The 27397-nt window shown below is 47.0% G+C and overlaps 1 protein-coding gene across 1 annotated transcript; it reads right to left on the reverse strand.

The window, feature by feature from the left end:
* Positions 1-5220: 5220 nt before the first annotated feature.
* On the reverse strand, positions 5221-26362 carry LOC307109393 (serum amyloid A-2 protein-like; the record flags this gene model as incomplete). Its single annotated transcript, XM_079788066.1, has 6 exons — positions 5221-5464; positions 5887-6025; positions 8491-8585; positions 9238-9333; positions 24346-24484; positions 26272-26362. The coding sequence occupies 6 exons, from the start codon at positions 26360-26362 to the stop codon at positions 5302-5304; spliced, it is 723 nt and encodes a 240-aa protein (XP_079644192.1). The 3' UTR covers positions 5221-5301.
* Between the last annotated feature and the right edge of the window lie 1035 nt (positions 26363-27397).

Here is a 27397-nt window from a genome sequence, read left to right on the forward strand (position 1 = left end):
TACAACATTAGGTGCAGTCTTGAGTCACCTCATTAACACAAAAACGACCTCTCCCTCACTCATCACTTAGGAAATTTCTAGGGTTTTAGGACCTCAGTTTTAGAAACTGGAACCAAGACTAAATATATGCACATTTCTCCTTATAAATCACAATATCACACCCCACTAGAATGAGAGTCTACTAAGGTAAAGAGTCAGAGATCGCCCTTCACTGTCAGCTTTTGTCACTATAACATGACTGTCCAAAAGACAACCCAGAGGAAATCTCGGAAGAAGGAGACAGCCTGACCTGGCACAATTGTGCAGTAATTTCCCAACATATATTTCTAAAGCATATTACAGCAATCCTTATTTACCAGAAGGGGACAGAGGGAAGTTTCTAGCATTAAAAAACAACAACAACAACAAAAAAGACACAATTCATTTTCCAAGGCAAACTAAAAAATCCCTTTAGTTGAATATTTAAATTTTGAACAGTCATTCTGGATATTAGGCAATGTTTTCAAATGCAACTTGTATCTCTGACTTGCTAAAAATGCTACGCAGGCTGTGATTCATGGTTGCCTCACTTTTACTTTTGTTTATACACTGGATTGCAGTTTAGCAGGGCTGCAGGATAGCATAGTGGTGAGAGTCTGGGTTCTGAGACTCTCTGGCTTTGACTGTCTGCTCTGTTTCTATCAAACCTTTGGGAAGTTATTTATGTTCCTCTAAATTTCAGTTTCCTCATCTATAAAATGGGGATAATATTAGCACCCACTAAGGGTACTTTGAGGAATACATGAAGTAATGAATATGAAGCACATAGCACAGTACCAGGCACTTAGAAAGTTAAGGTCAGACATACCTAGTAGTGACCACTAAATGAGTGTAAACTGGACTGCATAGTGCCTGTGACATGCTGTATGGGTGAAAAATGTTAGCTGTTGTTTGAAAGGTTTATAATGTCATCATTTCACTCCGTAGTGATCAGACCCATGTAAATTATTTTACACAATTCAGAGAAAGTGGGAAGACCAAAATTGAAGTTCATAACTATCTTGCACATATTAAATTTGTCACTGTTCTGGCCACGGCTCAAAACCTTTAGTCATCCTTGCTACTTCCCCCTTCTCAACCCTCCCTGCTGTTACAGAGAAAATCAAAGCCCAGGTCACAGAGACTGAGCAAACATCATGCCACCCCAAGGCCCAGCAGAGCTGCAGAGTGGTAGCTGAGAGAGACACTAATGCCTGAATTTTTTTTAAATCACATCTCTTAATTAAGCTGAGAGTCTGATCAAAAGGGGGAATTGTTAAAGAGAAAGTGGCAGGCTCAAAATGACGACACTCCTGCTAAAAACACAAGCTGCCAAATCTAGATTTTAATACTTGATCCAATTGTACTTTCAGCCTCTCTTGGAAACATAATCTTAATCAACTAGTCTGGAATTTTCTGGTTAACACCAAGGAGATAATCTGCACTGTGGGCCCTCTCCACCCCCCATAGAAAGAAGAGGCAATCTGCATGATAAAAACCCTTCCTGGTCTCTTCCCCTAAAAAAGATGTCCTGGCGCACATCTCAGTTGATTTTTTTCTTCTAACATTGGCAATTACTAGGTAAATCCTCTCAATTCTATGTGGTGATATTTTTCCATTCTCTTGCCCTCACCCACATTCCCATTACTTCTTGCAGCAGTCTCCTAAGACCTTTCTACACTTCTGAACACTGCCTTCCCACCACCACCTCTCCGTCTCAGCACATGGAAATGTAAGCAACCTTAAGGACCATCCAGTCAGCTGATGGACAAACCTGCTACATCAGAATCACCACAGCAGCTTGCTAAAAAGGGATAGTGCCCAGACCTGGAACCTGTAGGTCTAGGGACTAACTTAATCTGCCTCAACTGCCTCCCACCTCACATTGCTCTTGGATTTAGGTGTAGAGTTATCCTTCTTGATAGATAAACCAGGACCGCCCCCCCCCCCCCCGCCCCCGCTCCCTCAGCAAGAGTGCTTGTCTTGGTGTCAGGAAGTGAACAGGAGATCCACTGGCAAAATCCTTGTCCTCTAGAGGCACAGCCTTGATCAGAAGCTCTCGGTGGCTCCCCTCTGCTTTCAGAGTGAGGTCAGAGCCACAAGCAGCTTTTCCCACCCGTTCATGTACAAGAAATCTGGATTCAGGAACTTCCTGTATAACAACACAGACTTACAACACAGAGCTGCCGTGCTGAGATGATGAGCCTGGGGTTTCCAGACAACCCTGGTCTGTGGATCAAATACAGAACACAAGTGAGGCCCAGAAAATTCCCACTTGGTAGTTCTTCCAGAGGCTAAGACAAATACTAACGGCACAGCTCTGTCCTGAAGACGGAGGTTTTCCCAGATTGTGGTTCCTGCCTTGCCCGGGAAATACATCATTCCAGATGGATGAGTATTCAGTTACTTTATTCCCCTGGTAATCTAGGCATATTTACACCTGCTATTTGGACGCAAAGCCTGGCTCTGGTGACACAGTCTCAGTGCTCTCAGCCCCTGGCTGTGGAGCTTTACCCAGTGAACTGCCTGTTTCACGGCCTGAGGCCTGTGCGGCATGCAGAGCCCCAGCTTAGCTGAGCCCTGTGTTTGGCTTAATGCCCTGCTATCACCATTTTGGAATTTTATTATGTGAACAAAGGCCCCACGTTTTTGCTTTGCCCGGTTGCCCAGACGCTCTGCAAGTGGTCCTGGCTGCCATAGGGGACCCGAGGGAGGTGGAGCCTGAGACATTGCATTTCTGACAGGACCCGGGTGGTGCTGAAGCTTCTGGTCCCTGACCCCCTCTGAGCAGCAGGGTTCAGTCTGAAGTCTGGTGGGGCAGGAACCTGGCAGGAATCTGAGAGAGTGCAGAGCCCAGGCCCCTGGCAGGGGGATCACTCACCACAAACTGTTACCTGAAACATACATTTCTGTATTTCTTAAGCTTCTGTATTTTTTCCAGCGATTTAGCCTTAATTAACTAAAGGCAGTGACATAGGGCAGTTACACAGCTTCTTCTGTTCTCGGTTTATTTAGACTTGAATAATTTTGGAGAAATGGCTTTCTGTGAGGTGTGCCTGGGAACTGGGCTTCACTGGGCCAGACACAGCACCGGTTCTCTGGTTCCCTCCTCCCAGGCTCGTGGGTGCTCATTGGCATGGCCTTCACGCTCTGGGGATTGGAGATGGAGTTTGGGATTAGAGGAGACGACACTAATCAGACTTTCAGCCCAGCCCAGGCCCGGCCTACCAGAGTTCAGCTTTGAAGTTTGGGGCCAACCCCTAGCCAACAAAACCTTGCTGGTCATTATTATCAGAACTTACCTCCATTGGTGACCTTGTGGCTCATATTGTCCTTGAATCCCCTCATCATATGGCCATCATTTTACCCCAGCTTCTAGGAAACTACTTTTTTTTTTTTTTTGGTAAGAAAACAAAAACAAGTTATTTTAAGCCAAATATTACGTGGTGTGTAGCAGGTGTAACTTTGCTGCCAGGAATGCCACAATGTCCTTAACCCTGCCATAGTGCCATAGGCCCATAGCATTTCCTATGCCTCACATGGCTCTGGGCTCCAGGTCAGGGTCCTCTGAGGTGGCTCTGTCTGTGTGGGGTCACAGGGTTCATGGCTGGTTCATTTCACAAGTCCATGGTATTTACATTTCTCTGTCCTTCCCAGTTGCACCCGCCTCTCTCCCCTCTTGGCTGACCAGTGCAATTCCCTCTTCTTTTATTCTCAGCCTGAGATTCCATCAGTCCCTTCACTCCTGAGAGGATGTACCGTGTCCACACCTTGGGGAGGCGTGTGCTATTCCGCAGGCTTTAGAAAGGCACAGGGTGTGTGTATCAGACAAGGCTACGCACCCCTTCAGGCCCTCTGGCCCCTTGGCGTTTCCAGCCACTGCTGCAGTGGGGAGTTCCACGCGGCTTTGATCCTTCTCACGCAGGTGCAGCCTGGCAGCACCTGGCTTTGAGTCTGCTCCGTGACTCTGTCCATCACGCCCCAGGGAAACTCCCTGGGCACTCACACGTGCACAGCAATGGAATGTGAGCAAGTGAACACCCGAGGGCCCACCCCTGACCATGGCGATGGAAGCCAGTTGATAGGTGCTCGTATTTCACTCCTGGGGATAGTGCTGGGTCACTTTCTACTCTGTCCCTCAGAAGGTCCCCGGGGGGATGAGCTCTAGCTCTGAAGCATTACGCGTAGCTGACTCTATAATACGTCCTCATGTTGGCCTTGCTCTTGCCCTGTGTTGCTCCCCAGTCTGTCCCTACAGCAAATGAAGCAAGGCAGTGGCCCACACTTAAGAAATTCACTGGTCTGGCCACGAACAGCTACCTCTGAGGGGACAGGGTGAGGATGATTTAACAGGTGTGAGTGAAGGGCTGCTGGAACCAGAAACTGCCCCAGGAGGTGGTGCATGGGCTACCCGGAAGGCTCTTCCAGGAGCAGAATTGCTATGTGAGTCTGAATTCAAAGACAGTGGGAGTGACGATGCGATACATTAATATGGGAGCCGTTCCTAAGGGAGAATGAAACGGACTTCTGCAGATGTCATCAGGGTAGGAGCTGGCACTGCAGAGGCCAAGGTGTCACTTGCCGGACTCCTGGGATTAGGCTCCCAGAGATGACTGGAGAGGGGCCACTGAGGGACCAGGCTTGGAGGCCGAGCAAGGGTCAGGACACAGGGATGCCTGGGAGGAGCAACAAAATAACCAGAGAGGCCTCAGCGTGACCCGGAGAGAAATGGTGGGACGCATCAACACTGAGTCTGTGTTGCTGGGGGAGCCCTAGTGGAAGGCCTGGCGTTTGGAGACCTCTTTTTCAGCCAGGAGAGAGAAAGCAGCCAGGAACTGAGGAAGGAGAGTTACTGTAAAGATACACTAACTAGTAACTGGAGATTGACTTCTAAGGGATAACAAACACAGTGTGTGCACACTAGATGGTAGAAAAAGTTTGCTGGGTGCCACCAGCCAAAGTTGACAAACTAGAGGGTTCTGGACTGAGCTACTCTGATTAGGGAAAGGTTTGATGCAGGGCATCTGCCCTGTATGACACTGAGATTGTGTCCCCTAGACAAACACACAGGCACAGGCTCTGCCTTCATGTGGGTGTCCATCCATCACCCCTTGGTACCAAATGGGCAGTCCTTCTACTAAAGAACAACACAAAGTTTTCAACATTCAAACTCTTGAGCATTTATTAGACAGATATTGTGTGCCCTCTGTCAGCATCTGGGGATGTGGAACTCAGTGACTCGGGGGCTCACAGCCCCATCTCCTGAGAGCAGAGTGAAGGAGCTTAGTACTTGGCAGGCAGGCCGGGAGGTCTGAAGCGATTGGGGTCTTTGCCACTCCGGCCCCATCTGTTGGCTTCTTGGTCGGCCATTGAGTCCGCCAATCCATGGCCGCTGTCTCCATGCTTAAGCAAGTCGGTGAATCTTGGATAAGTCTCTCTGGCATCACTGGAATGGAGGAGGGCAGGTAGGAGGTGAACCAGGGGCTGAGGAGAAACAGCCCCACCCTCCCCTTTCCAAGGGATTAAAGACTCTGAGAGGAGCCTGGAAGGAGGCTAAGCACTGACCCTGCCTGGGCACAGCCACTCAGCCCTGGGGTGACCCCCTCCCACTGGGAGAACAGCACCGGAGGGGAGAGTGGGAATCAGTCCTTGGCCCTCAGTTTCTCTTGTGGGGGACAGGCCCACAAGCCATTCTCTGGCTCTGCTGGCTCCCAGGCCCTGCGCTGGGCAGGGATGGAGAAGGTGGAAGGAAGAGCATGAGGAGGAGCCCACAGACCCAACAGGGTCCTTCTCTAGGGCCTACATCCTCCACATCCCCAGTCAGCCAAGCTCTGCTCACCCATCCTGCATCCCCAAGAGCCAGGTTACCTGATCACTTCAGCAGCCCAGGCACCGCCAGGTCCCCTTCGTGCAGCGTCATAGTTCCCCCGGGCGTGGAAGTATTTGTCTGAGTCTTTGTAATTGGCTTCTCTCATGTCAGAGTAGGCTCTCCACATGTCTTTGGTTCCTGGGAAGGAAGGAAAATGTGAGATGAAGATAATCACATCTTGGCATAATAGAAGAATAAAACATTTCCTTCTACTGATAGTATGATTTCAGCGTTTGACTAAACCCTTGGAGATTATACTGTTTTGAGATAAATATTTTTTTTTCTTTTTAGTTTCTGGGATAATGTTATTAGAATCACACTTGGTACAAGTTTTATTCTGTTTGACCCCATTCTAATACCTGCTGCCACTTTGTTTTGGCTGTGTGATACGTCCAAAGGAGAGGTGGGATGGTCCTGGAGGGATGTTTGCTTTTACAAGGTACTTCCACATGGACAGATGCAGGGAACCCCCTGACAGGTGTGAGAACAAAGGTGATTCTCAGGGAGGTTCAGAAGCACAGTGCTCCCCACCTAGTCAATGGGAGACACTCATCCCTGTGGGCAAAGGGAGGACAACTCGTCCCGAGTACATCTGAACATCTGGGCACATTTGGCACCTCAACAACTGTGAGAGTTCAATCCAGGCAATAAAAGTGCTGTGTTCCTAATGAGAGCTTAAAAAAAAAAAAGGGATAATAGGTGTAGAACAAGGGCAACTGACCCACCAATAAAATGGGCAAGTACTGCCTCTTCCAGAAGAACTGAGAAAATCCTGTATAATGTTGAGAACATTGTAGGTGTTTAATATACCATCACTTCTCTGGTCCGTAGGAAGGCGGGCGGGGGGTGAGGTGGGGTGGGACAAAAAAATAAAGGAACTAAACTGAGATGAAGGTCAGAGAGTTATGGATGGAAGGAATCTGATCAAGCTAGAATAAAAAGGCAACGATTTTTAAAAATTAGCTGACTAGAAAATCGTGAAATGTAATGTACAGTTGAATTTATAACTTATATAACACCTCCATGAGATAAGTTATCTTCATCTTATGCATTTCTTTTTTTTTTTTTTTGGGTGTTCAGAAAGATAACTTTGTTGAGAGGTACAACATTTTTACTCATTTAAACACATTCTTGGAGCCCAGACTTGCATAATAAGTATGTCACAAGTGCCCAACACATTTTGTCACTCAGGGGCAGCAAACCTGGAGGGGTTTGTGCTCAGCCTTTAGTGTGCACAGCGTCAGCTGGGGTGCTCAGAAAAGGCTGGGTTTCAGGCTCTGCCCAGAAATTGTAATTTACCGAGGGGTGTGCGCACCCAGGTGTCTGCATTTCACAAAGCACCCCTGAACCCAATGATTCTCATGTAGGCTGTCCTAACATTGTAAACAGAGACAATCACAGAGAAATAACAGCAGAATAATTCTGTGAAATAAACACCTTCTTGCCACTTTACCATGGGTGTACAGCTCTTGCTATCGGTTTCTGGCCAGGTCTCAGCCCCAGCAGAACCACCATCAGGCAATTAATGGTGGGGAGAGCAGCTCTACAGAGTTGCCTTCCAAACACACCCCATCCCCACTATTTGCCATTTGCTCAGATAAAGAACAGAATATGTGTTCACAAATCCCTCACTCTTCCACGTGCAGTCTTGTCCGGGGGCAGTCCACTGTGTTAATAGCAAGGTCTGCGGAGCTCGACGACCTGGGCTAAGTCCTGCTCTGCCTTGGGACGCTGTTAGGTACCTTATTCTCTTGGTGCTTCAGTTTCTCTATCGAGTGATGATGGCACCTACATTGCAGGATAAGGATTAATTCCTGAGGATGAAAACGTGTCCATTCATACATGGAAATCTCCTATAACAGTGCCTAGCAGGTGTTAAAAGCTCAGCTAACCTCGGTTGTAATTACGAAGTGGGTGGGGGGTGGGAACACACTCTATAAGTTTGATTCACCAGCTTCATGGCTACCTGAGCTATAGAAATGAGCTGTTCCTGAATTCCCACTAGGGGGCCGTAGAGCCCCATCTGTATTTAGGGAACATGTCCCCTGAGTCTAGATCTCCTCCACACTTGTGATGAAAGTTGGGGCTTAAACTTTATGTGGACTCAGACCTGGGGTCCGCTTAGAAGGATGCAAAACTATCCAGAAAAGCCTGGAGTTGGGGGCAAAGGAGAGATGTTCTTTAAGGATACAAACTTATGTACAGCTAGAATAAGCCCTAGAGATCTAATGCACAGTAAAATGAATATAGACAACGATATTGCATTATAATCATAAAACTTGCTAAGAGACTAGATCTTAATGATTCCAACTACTAAAATGGAAGGATAATTATGTAATGTGATTGAAGTGCTGTTTATCTCTACAAAAGCAAGCATATTACAATCTATACATGCATCAAGAACATGTTATACACCTTAAATCTATATAATGATATATATATATAAAATATATTTCAATTTAAACAGAAGTCTGGGGAAGTCCTATCATAAAAATAGTGATTCTTTTCTACCCACTGTGGCCTTTGCCCAGTGGGGATGTGGCCTCTGCTCACATAAGTCTTGGGGGAAGCCAGATGCAGCCCCTATAGCCTCTGGCTCTTACCTTGACCAGCTTCCTTGAGGAAACTTAACCATCTCTGGCTGCTGACCCCCAGGACGAGGGAGCAGAAAATGATGATCTTGGAAAGCTTCATCCTGCTGCACAGTGAAGGAGACATACCAGGAATTATACGTTTAATTTTCCCCCCCAGGGGATAATGTTGACCCTTTCTTGTATTCCAAAGGTAAATCCAACACAATTATATATATAAAGATATGTCGAGAATATATATGTGTGTGTGTGTGTGTGTGTGTGTGTGTGTGTGTGTATATATGTATATGTAGATAGCTGATATATGTAGCTAGACAGACAGATAGGATTCCAGAGGACCTAGTTCTCCATTTATTTGTATGTGTCTCACTGGAATCCCAGTAATTTCTTGTATGAGAAACTGCAATGGGCTTTTGTATAAACCAATTTCCATTTCAGTCATCCCCTGTCAGCCCTAAAATCCAACTGTACAGACCTTCCCCAAAAGAAATTTGCAAATTTGTGTCCGCTATACCTTTCTGTCACGTGAGATGAGTTAATCTATAAATAACGGTAGGATGTGTGTTCTACCCATCACTACCTCACACAGAAGAAGCATATGACAAAATCTCTACCCCAAAAGTATTCCCATCTGGTGAAATCTAATCGTCAGAACAGTAGATTCAGGAAAGATGCAGAGAGCTGTGGTGCAGCACAAGAAAGCTGGTGGAGAAAAGAACCCCCAAAGAGGAAATGTGTTGGAAAGTTCTAGCACCTCACCTTGGCTGCTTGGTCCTGCTGACACCCCTGCTGAAGCTGAGCTGCCTGTGCCGCCGCCTGGGAGCTGTGCCTGGTGCTATATATACTGAGGCTTTGCTAGTGGGACACGTGGCGAGAGAGGTTTGAAGCAAAACATTGTAATGTGAGAAATTCCTCTTGGTCAGAACCCAGCATCCAGGACACGACGGTTATTTTTCACACACATCTAAGTTTCCCAGATTGTGCAACCTGGCAGCTTTCAGGGATGTAGCAAACTGGGATTTTCTGCCCATTTCCAGTCTCACACCTCGTGGGGAAGGTTTATTTTCCCTAATGTACTGACATTTGCTGTGAAGGGTAATCAATATTAAAAAGAGATTTGATGGAACAATGTGAGACTACAGGGCAAGTGGAACAGCAAAATGGGCTCCATTGCAAAGAGACAGCTAGGATGAAGCTGGAACCCTAGGGTGCAGGAGGAGGGAAGGAAGGACAGACAACCCCAGAAAATAAAACTTCCAGCACCCCCATGGCATGGACTCTGCATTGGAAAAGGGAGTCCTCCAGACTCAAGTGTGCTCACCATCGGTTGCTATGGAAGGTCATAATGGCAGGTTATATATGGAGGTTACTATAACCCAGGAAGGTTGAACTGTAGTGTAAAAACTTGCCCAGCCAGCAGGGCTCAGTGGTTGAGCATTGACACTATGAACGAGGAGGTCATGGTTTGATTCCTGGTCAGGGCACATGCCTGGGTTGCGGGCTTGGTCCCTGGTGTGGGGTGTGCAGGGGGCAGCTGATCAATGATTCTCTCTCATCATTGATGTCTCTTTTTCTCATCCTTCCTCTCTGAAATCAATTCTATCTAATAAAGAGGGAATATGCTAATTGACTGCCATGCCCTCACAAAGATGGCGGCTCCCATAGCCAATAAGGAGGGAATATGCTAATTGACTGCCACACCCTCAAAGATGGCAGCGCCCACAGCCACAAGATGGCAGCACCCAGTCCCCTCAGCCCTGCTGGGGTGGCAGGCACGCGGCACAGCTGGGCCCTCCCCCAGGCAGGTCCGGCCGCTCTGCGCGTCTGCCTCTGGAGTCCCCCAGTCCCCTCAGCCCCCCAGCCGCCCAGGGCCAGCCCGAGGTGCAGGCAAGCCTCGGATGTTGGCTGCCCAACTGCCCAGGGCTGGCCCGAGGCACAGGCAAGCCTTGGATGGCGGCTTCCCAGCTGCCCAGGGCCGCCCGAGGCTCAGGTAACCAGGGCCGGCTGAGGCTCAGGTAACCAGGGCCGGCCAAGGCTTGCGCTGCCGGCAGTGGCAGCAGCAGAGGTGTGATGGGGGCGTCACCTTTCCCTGATCGCTGGGTCACCTCCCACCCCTGAGGGCTCCCAGACTGTGAGAGGGACAGGCCGGGCTGAGGGACCCCCCCTCCAGTGCATGAATTTTCATGCACTGGGCCTCTAGTAAAAATATATATATTTTAAAAAGCCCAGCCAGTGTGGCTCAGTGGTTGAGCATTGACCTATGAACCAGGAGGTCACGGTTTGATTCCTGGTCAGGGCACATGCCTGAGTTGTGGGCTCAATCCCTGATGTGGGACATGCAGGAGGCAGCCGATCAATGATTCTCTCTCATCATTAATATTTCTATCTCACCCTACCTCTCTCTTCCTCTCTGAAATTAAAGTATAGGGGGCAGTTAGGGGGCGATCAGGCTGGCAGGCAGAAGTTGTTAGGGGCAATCAGGCAGGCAGGTAGGCGAGTGGTTAGGAACCAGTAGTCCTGGATTGTGAGAAGGATGTCTGACTGCTGGTTTAGGCCTGATCCCTAAACCGGCAGTTGGACATCCCCCGAGGGGTCCCAGATTGGAGAGGGTTCAGGCTGGGCTGATGGACAACCCCCCCTCCAGTGCACGAATTTTGTGCACCAGGCCTCTAGTAGATATATAAGAAACTTGCTATAATGTAGCATAGAAGTGACACACAGGACATAGTGACATTCTCTGAAGTCTGATTTATGTTATAAAGAACTGCCTTGTTGGGAATAACTTTAGCAAATACAGTTTTTATTACCCTTTGTGCTATTCTTGCAGCAGCAAGAGCAGAGTGAACATTTTCTCCTTTTTATTGTGAGGAAACTGATTTTACCAGACATTAGTCGGGATTATAGTTTTCAAAGCCCAGTACTGGAATCACACAGTTAACCCTCAAAGATATGCAGGCCTGAGAGGAAACAGAATCTACGGAAAAGGAAGGGTTGGATAAGATTATGAACAGAAGGGACATGGGCCATGGAAATTAGTGACATCCTTTTTCTTTGATCTTCCATTATACATTTTTACATGTGACCCTGACCCATTTATCAAATTTTATTTCATTGTAATCTGTACTAATGTTGGTGCATTGTTTATGTATATGTATGTGTTTGCACCTTTAGTGTTGTTCTGGTTTTTGTGTGCGTGAGGAGAGGGACAGAGGCACACACATGTAACTGTATTATGAATAGGCATGTGCTGTTTTTCTATATCTCAACATTGGAATAACAGTCAGGATAGTACCTGGGTTGTTGTTTTTTTTTCCACCATTTATTATTAGTGCCTAGGAAGATGCCTAGAACATAGTCAGGCTCACTGAATGATCAAGTTCTTAGCTCAAGGCTCAGGTTTCCTGAAAAATGTAAAATAAGTATAAACAAAATGCAGTACTAATTCCACCAGTCTAGAGGGGGCAGGCGGTGGGGAGACCTTCCTGTCTGGCCTCTGATCTATTTTCTAAGTGTGTGTACATGTATGAATACGTGAAGACAGAGGATATAACACCTGCCATTTTATATTCTGCTATTCCACTTCACTTCTTGTGATCATTTGTCCAGATTACCACCCACACTGCCACAAAGTCAGCGGCAGAACTGAGAGTCAAACCCGGCCTGTTAGGATTGAGCGTGTGACTCCTGAGCCATCTGCTGCACAACGGCCACCTGAACTCGGCAGCAGGAGAGTACGTAAGCAAATACTAGTACGTGTCCATTCTGATTTACTTCGATTATGTTCAACACTTAAGCTTCATAAGAACTCTCCCAGTGGAGTGTTACCTGCCTGAGAGTACTGATCCTATCTGACTCCCTGCTGTATTTTCAGGACCTCGCACCGTTCCTCCCACATACTGGGAGTTCAGTAAGTAGGTGTCGAATAAGTGAATGGATGCATGAACACGTTTTGCAAGCATCTTTATCAGAGAGGAAAAGAGGCTGAGGTTTGAAAAGGTTCTGTGTTAGACTCTTTGGACAGTAAAGGAGGACGCCAATGGGATGTGGCTCGCTCCCAGGCCAACAGATCGTTCAGGAAAAAGGCTCGCTGGCCCAGCCTGCAGGTCTTGTGAATGTGCCCAATTCTTTCAGCAAAGGAACAAGTGGGCCATTGACGGGAAGGTTTGCAAACATGTTTTAAACGGCGTGGTTTGACAGGAGTCCATAAAAAATGAGTTTGTGTGTACACCAAGCATACCCTTCACAGAGAGGACCTGGATTTCACCCCATAATTACAAGGGAAATCTGGGAAATGAGAGTATTGTGAAAGGGCTCCTTTTTGCACCCACGTTCAAGAGGCAGGCTGTTTGTGATGTGTCTTTCCTGTGGCCTACGGCTGAGGACAAAGAGACTTCAAGTACCACATCCTAGAGAGAACATCCAAGAAACAGGGCCAGATCTCTTGAGCCAATGCTGACAAAGAGGTGGCCATGCAGGCCTTCATACCAACCATCTCCTCCTCCCACTCCATTAGGACCCTACACTTTAGGGTTCAGATAGGAGGGGCCTGAGGAGAAGGATGGGGAGAGGGCGGGATGCCAGTCTTTTGGGGAGGACAGTATTTGTGGAAATATGTGAATTCCTCAGATAGGTTCAGGATGCCAGGAAGAAGAGGAAACAGCCTTTTAGCCCTGAGCTGCGTGCATACTGAGCTGCAAACACTGCCAACTTCTTGTGGTGCCCCTGTCGAAGCAGAGGGGAGTGTGCTGAGGGAGTTCTGGAGAGAGCTGACATGGGTGGAGCCCAGTGAACTTTCCGGTTGCTTCTCATCTAAGGGTTTTTAGAGGATGGAGCTGCCCATGCCAGCAGAGTTTGAAGAGGCCGTGGTGGAGTGTGGCTAGGAGAAGGTGGGGTGAGCTGTTTCCCATCCGTCATCTCTGCAGCCCAGGCAGGAAGACAGGAGGCCCTCAGTCATTCCAGGGGGGCTATTGGAAAGACCACCGAGTTTAGAGTAAAGGCAGCGGGTGGGCCAGGTGAGGTGACAGCTGACCCTACAGAAGGGACTTGGACCTGGACCACTACCAGGACCTGTCACGGGTATACCTGTTTCTCTATGTGGAGGCTCCCCATGTCTGAGCGGCCTGTGTGAAGCTGAACTTGACCTCAGGTGCACCATCATCACGCTTTGTGATTAGGCTCAAAGCTGATTATTTCCTTTCAATAAGTATAATGGGAGAATCTGTATAGATTAAATATTACGTTTCATCACTTCTAATACACACATGTTTTGATTATAAATTTCTGAAATTAGGATGTGTCTTACATTCACCAATGACCAGGCAACACTAATGAAATAGTTGTCATTTGCTTCAGGAAAACTTATAAAGTTATTTAGGCTTTCCTTTTTGTTTATATACACAAGAGTGATGTAAGATAAAAATGTATGTCTAAGTGGGTCCAAGAGAATTTTCTCAATAAATGTAGAATGAAAATTCTGAGTAATAAGAAACCATTATGTCTTACTTTAATTGACAGCAATCTTTTTCTTGATGGCATGTAAATAATGATGCGTTTTTCAGTCCCTGGTGTCTGAGACTCAGAGAAATACAGTGTGTCTGTCCTTGTTCTCCCTCCTCTAGTTACACAGTGTTTTGTGCTAATTTACCCCTCCGATAGTCAGCACAGTGGAAATTCCAAGTATTTATTGCTTTCTCCCAAGGCTTTTCATCGCATACCATGATGACTAATACAGTACTTTATTACACTTAGGGTCCTAATTGTTTTTTCTATGAGAGAACATGTAAAGCATTTCAAGAGAAAATAAACTTATATGATAAAATAAAATTATGTTATTTTGGTTTGTATTTTAGTAGATATTTTGATATGGATTTATGTCGCTACTATAAAGTGACTCATTATCATGTCCTCCAAATCAAAAATTGTATCAAACATGCATGCTTTCTCCAACTCCCAAATCATCCACCCTGATCTGTCAACTTCTGAGCTATACTTCTCCTACTTCATTCATTTCAACAAATATTTATTAAGTGTATATACTACATGTGAGGTGCTATGACAGGTACTGTGGATACAAGATGACATACAAACAGACAGACATCCCTTTTCCCTTGGGTTGCCTGCCTACATGCTCTAAAGACGGACCAGCAAATGGGCCAACGCAGTGGAGTGTGGCGAGTTCAGGGGCATCAAGTACAGCAACAGCAAGTACAGCTGGACTCCCACAGGTCTCCCGTCCTCCCTCTCAAATGGTCTCCTCCCCTGACCTCACTCTCGTTATCTTTGGCCCTTTCTCAGAGCAAGAGATGTTTCTGCTTGCTTTGGGGTTAACCATCCCCTGTGGGGTTAATCCTTCTGCCTCCTTCGTCCCCTTGAATCTGGTGTTATTCACCCTTCTTTATATTTAGTGTCTCCCTCTTTATTAGCTCCTTATAACTATATTGACCTATTATGAAAGAAAACCATTTTATTAGTAACTAATAAATTAATCCAATCACTCATTCACTCACCTAATAAGCATTTGTTGAGATCCCATTATATGCCAGGCACTGGCATTGAACTGGATATTTATGGGTGAACAAGACAGAAGTGGTCACTTCTCTCATTGATTTTGTACTCCAGGGAAGAAGGTGGACCAAAAGATAATCTAAACAAAAATCAGAAGAATAATCAAAAAATTAATAAAATAATCCCACTTATAGAAATAATTAAGAAGGAAAGACCACATAGGATAAGCCTCCCAGGGTGACCAGGGAAGGTATCTCTTAAGAAAGAGTGATTTAGGACAGACCCACAAGATGAGAGAGGTCCAGCCATGTCAGGAGCAAGCAGAAGAGTGTCCTGGATAGAGGAAATGCCATGTGCAAGGCTCTGTGGCAAATAAGAGCTTGGTTTGCTGGTGGGATTTGAGGATTGGGAGCATGAGTGGGTGTGCCATGAGGTGATGCTGAAGGGTTTCAAGAACAGATAACACTATGCTGTGTAGGCCAAGATAAGGACTTGGATTTTATTGTAAGGGAAAGTAGAATCCACTGAAGGATTTTAAGCAAGAATTTTAAGAGATGTGATCTGATTATTACTTATGCTATGATCTGATTATTACTATTATTACTATGATCTGATTATTACTTTTCCGATGGTCTTAGGCGACCCTGCTAGCAGTTCTCAACCTGTGGGTCTTAACCCACAGGTTGAAAACCGCTGCTGTAGAGCCTAAGACCATCGGAAAACACAGATATTTACATTACAATTCATTAACAGTAGCAAAATTACAGTTATGAAGTAGCAATGAAAATAATTTTATGGTTGGGGGTGACCACAACATGAGAAACTGTATTAAAGGGTCGCGGCATTAGAAAGGTTGAGAACCATTGTGCTAGAGTGAGAGGTAGGTTAACTACTGTTTTATTTTGCTAGGACATTCTAGGTTAACCCCTGTGGGCTTAATCTAGAATGGATTAGTTATTAATAATGCCTCCTTTTCATTCTAGTAAGGGAATTGGTTTGGATGATATATTATATAGTTAACTAGAGTAATTGGGAAACCAAGCAAATGGGATGAGTAGTTAGACGGCTACTGCATTTAGCCTAGTGAGAAATGATGTGACCAGTAGCATGGGTGTACGTGGGATAGTGCAGACGGTTAAGATGAATTTTGGAAGTAGAATCACAGGACTTGCCAGTGGATTGGATATGAGGGTGAAAGGAAGGGATGCATCAAGCACATTCCCTAATTTCTGGAGTGAGCAACAGAGAGAATGGTCCTGTCATTTACTGAAGTGGAGAAGCCTACTAGGTGAAAGTTCTGGAGAGAAATGAGAGTTCACTTTGGGACATGTTAAGTTTGAGATCTCTGGAAGCTGTCCAGCCAGACATGTCAAGAGGCCCATTGGATATACAAGCATGGAGCTCAGAAACGAGGTTCTGAGGTGGAGATATAATTTAAGAGCCACCAGTATATAGATACTATTTACATTTGTTTGAGTTATCCTATCTAATAAAAGAGTAATATGCAAATTGACCATCACTCCAACACACAAGATGGCTGTCTCCATGTGGACACAAGGGGAGGCCAGTTGGGAGGGACCAGGCTTGCAGGGGAGGGCAGTTAGAGGCAAACAGGCTGGCAGGGGAGCAGTTAGGCATCAATCAGGCTGGCAGGGAGTGGTTAGGTGGTGATCAGGCTGGCAGGCAGAAGCGGTTAGGGGCAATCAGGAAGTCAGGCAGGCGAGCAGTTGGGAGCCAGCAGTCCTGGATTGTGAGAGGGATGTCCGACTGCCTGTTTAGGCCCGATCCTACCGGGATCGGGCCTAAATGGGCAGTCGGACATCCCTCGAGGGATCCCAGATTGGAGAGGGTGCAGGCTGGTCTGATGGACACAGCCCCCTCCCCCATGCACAAATTTTGTGCACCGGGCCTCTAGTAGAGAAATAAAAAGTGAGAGCCCAGAACAAAGTCTGAGGACACTTAGAGTTTGGAGGAGATGAGGTAGACCCAGCTAAGGAGATAAGAATGAAAGGAGCCCTGGCCTGTGTTTCTCAGTGGTTAGAGATTCAGCCCAGGCACCTTAGGGTTTCAGGTTTGATTCCTGGTCAAGGGCATGTATCTGCGTTGCAGGTTCGATCCTGGCCCTGGTCAGGGTCCGTGCGGGAGGCAACCAATAGATGTGTCTCTCTCACATTGATATATATCTCTCTCTAAACCCCCCCTCTTCTATTCTCTCTAAAAATCAATATCTTCAGGCCTGGCCGGTGTGGCTCAGTGGTTGAGTGTCGACCCATGAACTAGGAGGTCAGGGTTCAATTCCCGGTCAGGGCAGATGCCTGGGTTTGGGGCTCGATACCAGTAGGGGGCATGCAGGAGGCAGCCGATTAATAATTCTCATCATTGATGTTTCTATCTCTCTCTCCCTCTCCCTTCCTCTCTGAAATCAATAAAAACATTAAAAAATATATATATCCTCAGGTGAGGATTAACAAGACAAAATAAAAAAAGAAAGAAAGAAAGAAAGAAAGAAAGAAAGAAAGAAAGAAAGAAACTAGAAACACCAGGAAAGTATGATATTATGAAGCCAAGAGAGAGAACCTTTCAAGAAGGAGGGAGAGGGCAACTGTTGAATGTTGGTCAGAGGCCTACTGATGAGAGGAGAAAATCCATCAATTGTTTTTGGCGACATGGAGGTCAATGGTGACATGAGCTATTTAGCTGGAGTGGTGGGGGCAGAGGCCAGGCTAGAGTGGGTTCAAGCTTGAGTCAGAAGTGAGGAACCAGAAAAGGTAGCTCTTTCAAGACGTTTGACTCTTAAGAAGAGGAAACTGTACAAGAGTGAAGAGTGATGTGGATTAAAGTCTGGGTTTTCGGTGCGGTAATTTGAGAAAGCAGGTCTTGAGTGCCTGGATTTGGCATTGTGTACACAAGGATGAACGAGGTGTGCTGCCTGTCCTTTAACAAGTCAGGCGTCTCCCGGTGTAAGTGCTCTCTTGACCACTTACACCGAGTGCTGGAGATCCGGGAAGGAGGGAGTCTCTACAGCCCATCCTCTTGGCCCATTCAAGATCTGGAGTCAGACATGCCAGCCTGCAACCTAACTCTGCCCCTTTTATGGCCTAAGCAGGTGTCTCTAAACCTCGGTTTCTCCAACTGAGAACTGCAAAGACTTTCTCTACAGCTTAAATAACATAAGGTATGTACAGTATAGCACTGAGATGTGGAATATGGTAAACAACAGCCAGGAAAGAGGTGGGACTTGTGCTCCACTAACAACCCAGAGAAGAACAAGGTGGGAGGACTTCCAACGTTTTTACAAGACTAGAAGGATTATAACTAGGACGTTAGAAAGAGCAGTGGTGACCCAGGATGAAGTAAATCAGGCCAAGATTACACTAATGTTTGGGAGTCCTCTTTTTTAACTTTGAACCTCCAAAATTAGAAAAGATACCTCTTTCTGGGTCTGGGTCATTTAAAAAAAAGTATTTTTATTGATGTGAGAGAGGAAGGGAGAGGAAGAGAGGGGTAGAAACATCAATGCTGAGAGAAAAATCATTGATCAGCTGCCTCCTGCATGCCCCCTCCTGGAGATCGTGTCCACAATCTAGGCATGTGCCCTTAACCAGAATCAAACTTGGGGCCCTTCAGTCCACAGGCCAATGCTCTATCCACTGAGCCAAACCACTAGGGCTGGGGCATCTTTTAATTCTTGTAGGTAAAATGAGATGAAAATTATAAGGCGGATAGCTGTCGAGGACTTCCCTGTGCCTTTGGTCCTTATCAAAAGCAATCTAAGCAACATTCAGATGTTCCCTGCACAACTTCCATTCCTGGGAAAGGTAGGTTCCTGAGGTCCGGGTAGTCCAGGTGCCTGAGCTGCCTTGGCTCACTTGGTCCTAGGAGTAGACGTGATGGAGAAAGGGGCAGTTGTCAACCCTGCACAGCCATTGGTCATGAGTGTGCTTGGGAGACTGTTTCCTAGAGGAGGGCATGTGGTGTCCACAGCCTCGTTTTCCTACGTTCCTCAGGGCAGAAATGGTGGGCCAGTGATTACATCCTGTTACAATTCTTTGACTGTCTTTGGGCCAATCAATGCTAGATATGCACTCCCCATTATTTTTAATGTATTCTACTCATTCTCCTCTTTGATAGAATCACTGGAGAGAAAGCAAGTACAATTTGTAGACACCAAGAGGAACCAACTCCTCATAGGGACTTTCACAAGTCCTTTTCCTTTGTCACTTATGTATTCTGTCTTCTGGGAAGGGCCATGCTTAGAATATTAGACCGTAGTGGCAGCCAGCTATTTTCACTTGTTTCTGATGTAAAATAAAGCCATCCTGTCATGGTGATATAGAATCTCCAGCCCTTAAATAGATGTCCCAAGAGACTCCATGAGTCAGTGAGTCCTGGTTTCCTGGGACTGTCTCAGTGACTATTGTCCCAGCCTAATTGTTAATAGTGACACCCCTTTTTCACTCTCAAATATGACCTTGTTTATATAGTGAATTAGATGGTACCCCTCCTCTAATAATCGTGTGTGACCAGGCTGTTGAGAGGCCCAAGAGACCTCCATTCACCTGATACAATTGATTCAAGTGAAAGAATAGATCACCAAAGCTATTAAGAGTCACAAAAACAAAATGAAAACAATTTAAAAGTCCTACAAGATACCATGACCAAGAATGGCACCTGAGGACTAAGTCCCAGACTCGGGTACAGTAGGAAGAACGGTGAACAGTTCCATGAATATAAAATGAGGAAAGTAATGTCACTGGCTTCATAGGGTTGTGGTCAGGATGAAATAATTAATGCTGAAAGGAATTTGGATCTGTTCTGGGCACAAGTAATGTTACTACAAATTTTAGTTCTTGTGATGTAACCAAGAAAATTCATAATTTATTCTTTGCAGAAGACAGAAAGAGTAATTATGTGTTATTACAGTAACACATTATTAATACATTAATAAGTAAGATTACCAATCAGAATGACACATTTAAAGATTAAGGTTTCATTTTACAGGACATAAAAATGGTTTATTTTACATGACATACCCCCAACATTAATGAGTACTATGTCCACCAAAGTACAAGTACACCAACGTTACTGAAGACTTACCCATAACAGTCTAAATTTAAAAAGCCTAACTATCCAACCACATAGAATCTATATATATATAAAAGGCTAACATGCAAAGTGTCCCCTCAGGAGTTCAACCGGGAGACCGGGAGTTCAGTCACTCGCTATGATGTGTGCTGACCACCAGGGGTGGTACAGAACATGGTGGGCGACCAGCAGCGGCGGCGGGGTGCTGAGGGAGCGAGGGAAGGAGGAGGAGGGGAACCTGATCAGCCCTGATTGCAGGCCTGGCCTAGGGTCTCTACCTGTGCATGAATTTCATGCACTGAGCCTCTAGTGGGCTAATAAAGCATGGTATACTTATATAATGGAATACGATGCACCGATGAGCAAGAGCAAACTATTTATATAAGCAAAAATGGATGAATGAATCTAATAGATATAATGTTGAGTGGAAGACAGCCAAATACAAAAGAGAACATTCTGTTTTATTTCTCTTATTTGAAGATCAAAAGGAGGCAAAACTAATCTATAGTGACGGAGGTCAGAAGAGGGCTTGCTTTTGGTGGAGGACCTTAACTGGCAGAGGGCATGAGGCATCCTCTGGTGTGCTGGAAATATAATACATCTTAATCTTATGGTGGTAACATGGGCTTTTAGACATACAAAAGTTCACTGAGCATGTAAGTTATATTTCAATGAAAACAAGTTTAAAAATAAGATTAGTGGGCCCTAGCCTTATTGACTCAGTGGATGGAGCATCGGCCTTTGGACTGAAGGGCTCTGGTTTCAATTCTGGTCAAGAGAGCATACCTCGGTTGCAGGCTCAATCCCCTGCCCTGGTAAGGGTGGGTGCGAGAGGCAGCCGATCGATGTGTCCTTCTCACACTGATGTTTCTCTCTCTTTGTCTCTCCCCCTCCCTTCTACTCTCTCTAAAAATCAATGGAGAAAATATCCTCGGGTGAGGATAAGATTAGTGGGAAAATAGATGCTGAAAACAGGTGTAAGTCAGGAAGAGCTGCCAGTGCCTAAATTGCTCAATCAATAAATATTTACTGAGTCCTGCTATGACTTACCTGTCAAGGATTTCTTTAAACTAACTCATTTGAAAAAAAGAAAGATGATGATGGATAGTTTTAATTTTTCTTTATGTGCTTTGTTCTATGGAGAATTTCCTAATAATTTCATATACTTAGTGTTTGATGATTCGATCGAATAGTCTCTCTCTGTCAGGGCACAATGACTGTTCTTTCTTTGATGCCTGCTTGACATTCATTCCATGTTTTCCTGATGGATGGGGCGTTTTCTTCAAGTGCCTCACACTAGGTGGTAGCAAAACCTGAGACAGCTATTCTCAATGGTACTATGCATAAAATAATCTGAGGCGATTGTTCAAAGTGCTGATTTCTAGCTCCACTCCTCCTCCAAGATTCTGGCTCAGTAGCTACGTGAGGAGGCTCAGGAATGCACCATTTCTATAAGCTCTCCCAGTAAATTGAAATGTGGGCGAACCATACGACAAATCTGACATACACTGATCCGAGGGAGGAGAAGATAGCCTTTACCGTGTGCAGAAATACTTAGCCACTGCCCCACAGCTCCTTGTCGAAACTAGTACACAGAGGATATCATAAAGAGCAACAACACATGAAGTTCAAAGTGCAGAAAAATTGAATTTGTTAAATTTCAATGGAAAATTGATAAAATATTCAATGGCCAAATTAATAAGATCAGCTTCAGTTCTGCATGTAAGGAGCTTGGAAGTCACCATTGCATCTAACAACAAGTGAAAAGCTGAACAGAATGAAAAATCAAATCTTCTTAGAGTCAGAGGAGAGGCGAGGACACAGGGCAAACCACTGTGCCTGTAATTGGAGACAGATGGATACAGGGATCCAGGCTCACTGGAATTTGGGAGCTGAAACCACTGGGGGAACCTGAACTAGAATTGGTGAATTGCTGGAGGCTCAGTAGGGGTAACTCTGAGAGTTAAAACCTCTAGGGGGACTCAGTTATAGGGGGTTCTCTACAATATTGTGAGATTTACCACCTTCAGGAGCTCAACCAGGTTCTCACAAAAAAAAATCTTAGAAAAAAACCCTCTGTCTTCCAGCAGGGGGTGCACTCTGTTCTTAACCAGGCCTGCCCTCAGGGGAAACTGTATGATGTGTCTAACTGACCTGGGGAAGGGAAATAACCAAATCCAGCCCACTCTAGTTATCCTGTTCCACTCCAGGGGGATAAAAAAAAAAACAACCCCGAGAGCCTTAGCCGGCTTGGCTCAGTGGATAGAGCATCATCCTGCGGACTGAAGGGTCCCAGGTTCGATTCCGGCCAATGGCACATGCCTGGGTTGCAGACTTGATCCCCAGTAGGGGGTGTGCAGGAGGCAGCCAATCAATGATTCTCTCTCATCATTGATGTTTCTCTCTCTCTCTCCTTCTCCCTTCCTCTCTGAAATCAATAAAGAAATATATTAAAAACACACACACACAAAAAAAACACCCTGAGAAATACTAGTGAAGAGTTCCACACTGGTGACCTCATATAACCTTAATTACTTACTTAATTCAAATACAGCCACAGTGGAAATTAGGACTTCAAACATATACATTTTGGAGAGGGGTGGGGTGGGGAGGAGGCACAGACTTAATTCAATTCAGAGCACTGGCCCTTTCACAGCTAGCTTCCAGGGAGGTCAGAGGCTCTCTACCCCCTGCCCCCAGGTGGTCTGTGAGTGCAACTGCAACCCTGGGCATTTTCCTGCCACGTTTCATTGGAGTTCTTGCTTATCAGCTCTGACTTCTGACATCCAGCAATCATTATCAGCCTTCCCATGGGCTACAGACTTTCCAGCCTTGTGTATTCTTTAACCCTTTAGCAGCTGAATCACATTATCAGTTAATAATCCTCTTATGAAAATTTCCCTCTTCAAATGACCACCTGGTTTCTGTCTCCTAACTGGACCCTGACAGATAAGAGGTGTCTTTTCTATCCTGCTCTCTCTTCACTACCAATTCCGCCATTTTGAGCTGGTTAATATGCAGAAGCTGGGAGGAAATAGTCACAAGGGAGGCGGCATTATATCTGCATTTAGGCTTGAAATGAGGCAATAAAAATACAGTGGAGGAAAACTGCTATGGAAGCATTTCTTTGATGGCAAGAACAGAAATTGATTAACAATTGGATTTGCTCAGAAACGAACAGAATATCAAGGAGGCAGTTGTAGAACAGGATCCCATGGTCTAATCCTCCCATGGCTGTGTCTCCCGCCCCAAGACCACTGAGCAACTTAATTTTAATGAGATTAACACCTTCGGGGCAGAGACAGTGACTGGACAAAATTGACAGGGAGTTCGGAGGCCTGGACAAGAAAGGGCCTGAAATAGCACAAAGCAGAGGGGAGAGGATCTGATTCGGGGAGAGTTGGTGCAGGGTGTCAGCCCTGTATGACTTGAGATTGTGTTCCCCTACACCCAGACACGCAGGCACAGACGTGATCTTCCCATGGCTGTCCATCCATCACCCCATGGTATCAATGACCAGTCCTTACAATGAAGAATAACACACCGATTTCAACATTCAAACTCTTGAGCATTTATTAGACAGATACTGTGTGCCCTCTGTCAGCATCTGGGGATGTGGAACTCAATGACGCGGGGTCCTTGCCCTTAGGGGGCTCACAGCCCTGTCCCCTGAGAGCAGAGTGAAGGTCAATACTTGTCGGGCAGGCCGGGAGGTCTGAAGTGTTTGGGGTCTTTGCCACTCCGGCCCCATCTGTTGGCTTCCTGGTCGGCCATTGAGTCCGCCAATCCATGGCCGCTGTCTCCATGCTTAAGCAAGTCGGTGACTCTTGGATAAGCCTCTCTGAAATCACTGGAATGGAGCAGGGCAGGTAGGAGGTGAGTCAGGGGCTGAGGAGAAACAGCCCCACCCTCCCCTTTCCAAGGGATTAAAGACTCTGAGAGGAGCCTGGAAAGAGGCTAAGCACTGACCCTGCCTGGGCACAGCCACTCAGCCCCGGGGTGACCCCCCCCCCCCCCACTGGGAGAACAGCACCGGAGGGGAGAGTGGGAATCAGTCCTTGGCCCTCAGTTTCTCTTTTGGGGGACAGGCCCATAAGCCATTCTCTGGCTCTGCTGCCAGCCCAGGCCCTGCGCTGGGCAGGGATGGAGAAGGTAGAAGGAAGAACATGAGGAGGAGCCCACAGACCCAACAGGGTCCTTCTCTAGGGCCTACACCCTCCACATCCCCAGTCAGCCAAGCTCTGCTCACCCATCCTGCATCCCCAGGAGCCAGGTTACCTGATCACTTCAGCAGCCCAGACACCGCCAGGTCCCCTTTTGGCAGCGTCATAGTTCCCCCGGGCGTGGAAGTATTTGTCTGAGTTTTTGTAATTGGCTTCTCTCATGTCAGAGTAGGCTCTCCACATGTCTTTGGCTCCTGGTAAGGAAAGGACATGGCACAGAGACATTGGGTGAAATATCCATGAGCCGTGACACCCCTTAGAGTAGATTCAAGGAGTGAAAACGGACCACCGACTCCGTTTCACCCTGTGGTCATAGCACCCTGGAGACCACAGGTTGAGAAGAACATTCTCCAGGCCAAGTTGGCGTCCCCAGGTGACTCTAAGGAGAGACATTTAGGTGGGGCACAGCTGTGTTGTCCCTGGTGGTCTGATGCCTGTCATGCTATCTGTGGGCTCCAGGTCACTTAGGCCTCTGGGGCATGTGTTTAAAGGAGACAGGGAGGCCACATTACAGAACAGGATTTCAATGTCAGCGCTGCTGAAATTTGGGGCCAGAGAATGCTTTGTGTTGAGGGCCTTCCTGAGTGAGGTGGGAGGTTCCCAGCATCCCCGCATCTCTGCCCACTAGGTGCAGCAGCCTATCCCCCTGTGACAACCAGCAGTGTTTCCCACATTGCCACATGTCCCCGTGGCACCAAGGGGCTCAGGATCAAGAAGCTCTGGTATATGGAGCGAAGCTCATAGGATAGTGTTCAGGGGACTCGCTGAGCCTGGTGGTGACATGGAAAGCAGATTGTGAGAAAGGCGCAGGCGTACAGCACTTCTGCCTGACACTAAGAATCAGAGTCTTGCAGACAGAATGCTGGGGATCCTGACGTGAGTCCCTCTGAGTGTGAGGGGCATACGTGGCATCCTGGAATCCGCCCACATAGACTGGACTGATGCTGTGAGCAGGCAAGCGCTAGAGCAGGGGCCTGTGTCTCAGCCTTGGCTGCACCTTCTCATCGCCTGGGGAGACTGAGGAAGGCCGATGCCACCTCTCAGGCCCATCACCTCAGACTCTGTGGGGGTGGGTCACGGGCCTCCGTCGTTTTTAATGTCTCCAGGTGATTCCATCAGGTAGCTGGGATTGGGGACCTCTGAGCTTTAGGAAGCGGTGCTCAGACACATCTGCCTGGCAAGAGCTGTGGCCTCCTGCACAGCTGGGTTCACACTCTGCCCTGCCACCTGCTGACTGGCAGGTGGTCTCTGGTCCCCTCAGTTAGCTGCTCGAAGCTTCAAAGTAGGGGAAGATGCCTGCCCACCAAGTTATTCTCCACTTAGACTGGTGACTAACTGTCCCCGGTTGACCAGAACTGTCCCTGTTTGCCTAGCACTGTCCCAGTTAGCACTGAAAGTGTCATGGAAAACTCCCCAGACCCAGGCACACCCGGAGAGTTGGTCGCCCTAAATTGCATGGAAGTGCTGAGTTCCTAGAGGAGGCTCAATGGGTGTTCCCCTTTGTCAGTAAAAAAGCTGAAAAAGGGTGGGAAACAGACTAAAACAGGGAAATTGTCGCCAATTACTGGAAGCCCCAGCAAGACCTAAGCTGCAGGTCTCACTAAACTACCCAGTTAGGAAATGGAAGGGAGGGAGAAAGCAAGAGAAAGGGAGGGGGAGGAGGGGAAGAAGAGATGGGTAGCTTTAATCACACTTGGTGCGGTTTGGTCTGAGGGAATAGTATACCGTTTCAAGTCTTATTCTGTGCATTCTAGTCAAACTTACTTTCAGCTGATTGTTTTTCTCTATTAACTGATTGAAGTTAGAAAGTAAGACCTATGGTTTTTCCATATGTTTGATGAAAAGCTCCCAAAACAGCCGGCACATTCCACCACATAGGGCAACACAAGCTAATACAGTAGCTCCAAGGCTGAAGGGCACTCAGGGTGAATCCTAGTGGTCATGTGTTCCGCGTCTCCCCCCTCCCCACAATGGACTTTACCGTCATAAGCCTGGCCCATGAATTCAAACCAGCCCACGCTGCTGACTCCCAGGACCAAGGAGCAGAACACGAGGCTGGTGAAAAGCTTCATGGTGCTGAAATGAGAGAGGAAGGTCAGACAGACACAGGCAGGACCGGCACCCTCCTTGTGGCTGTGCATTTCCATTTGTTCTCATGAGACGCTGGCTGCCCATCTAGGACACACTGCAGTAGGACCTCACTCAGAGCCACGGTCCTCAATTCTGAACCCATCAAAACTGAACCCAAGACTGTCTAGGAGGTCACCAAGGTGGCACTGAGGGAGCAGCAAAGCAGTTAGGACCAAACCCTCTGGAGCAGTCTGTAAGGAGACCAAAAGCATTACTCTATGCCACTCGGCCGGCACACACCCCATACAGCACAAATGCAAAACAGAATAATTATTTTAAAATGAATGTACAGTCTTGCTGGAAAGAGAAAACAGAGTGAGGTTTGAAGAGCAAGCCCTCCTGGGAGTGGTCCCTCACCTGGTCTCTGGTGGAGCCGGGCTGCTGGTCCCTGCCTGCTGGGGACAGCTGGCTGCTATTTATTGATGCTGAGCCCTCCCTGCTGGATCCTGGGGAGGGAAGAGAAGCCAGATTTGACACCTGGGGAAAGTCCCTCTGGATCATTTCTCCTAAAAAGGTACAAAGGACACTTACTGGACAGCAGTGGTTGTCTTCATGCACAGGTCATTTCCCTGTTATGCAACCTTGGAGAAACATGGTAGACTCGCTCTGCCCCGCAGCCACGGGTCAGGAGGCGGCTCTGCTGTCAGAGTTGAAGGGGCCAAGGCAGGGCCACCTGGATGTGGAGAGGAGGGGTGAGGGGCTCCAGGATGTGGCACCCAGGCTGTTGGAAGGTGTACAGTTAGGGGCCGTCTCCTCCAGCCAGGACCGTGCTGTACTGGTCATTCCCTCAGGATGGTCCCTGCTGGGCCAGATGGCAGATGTGTCAGAAATGAAATCCCTTTGAGTTCATTCTAAAGCCCTTGAGCTTCAAAACTGACAGGCTAGCTCACCAAATATCCCTGGTGCCCTGGAAGGTGCCTCCATCACTCTGACTGTATATGCTCAGCTCTCAGCACCGGGGCACAGAAAGGCCTGCT

The sequence above is a fragment of the Cnephaeus nilssonii genome, assembly GCF_951640355.1.
Source record: "Cnephaeus nilssonii genome assembly, chromosome: 13".
Taxonomy (NCBI): Eukaryota; Metazoa; Chordata; class Mammalia; order Chiroptera; family Vespertilionidae; genus Cnephaeus; species Cnephaeus nilssonii.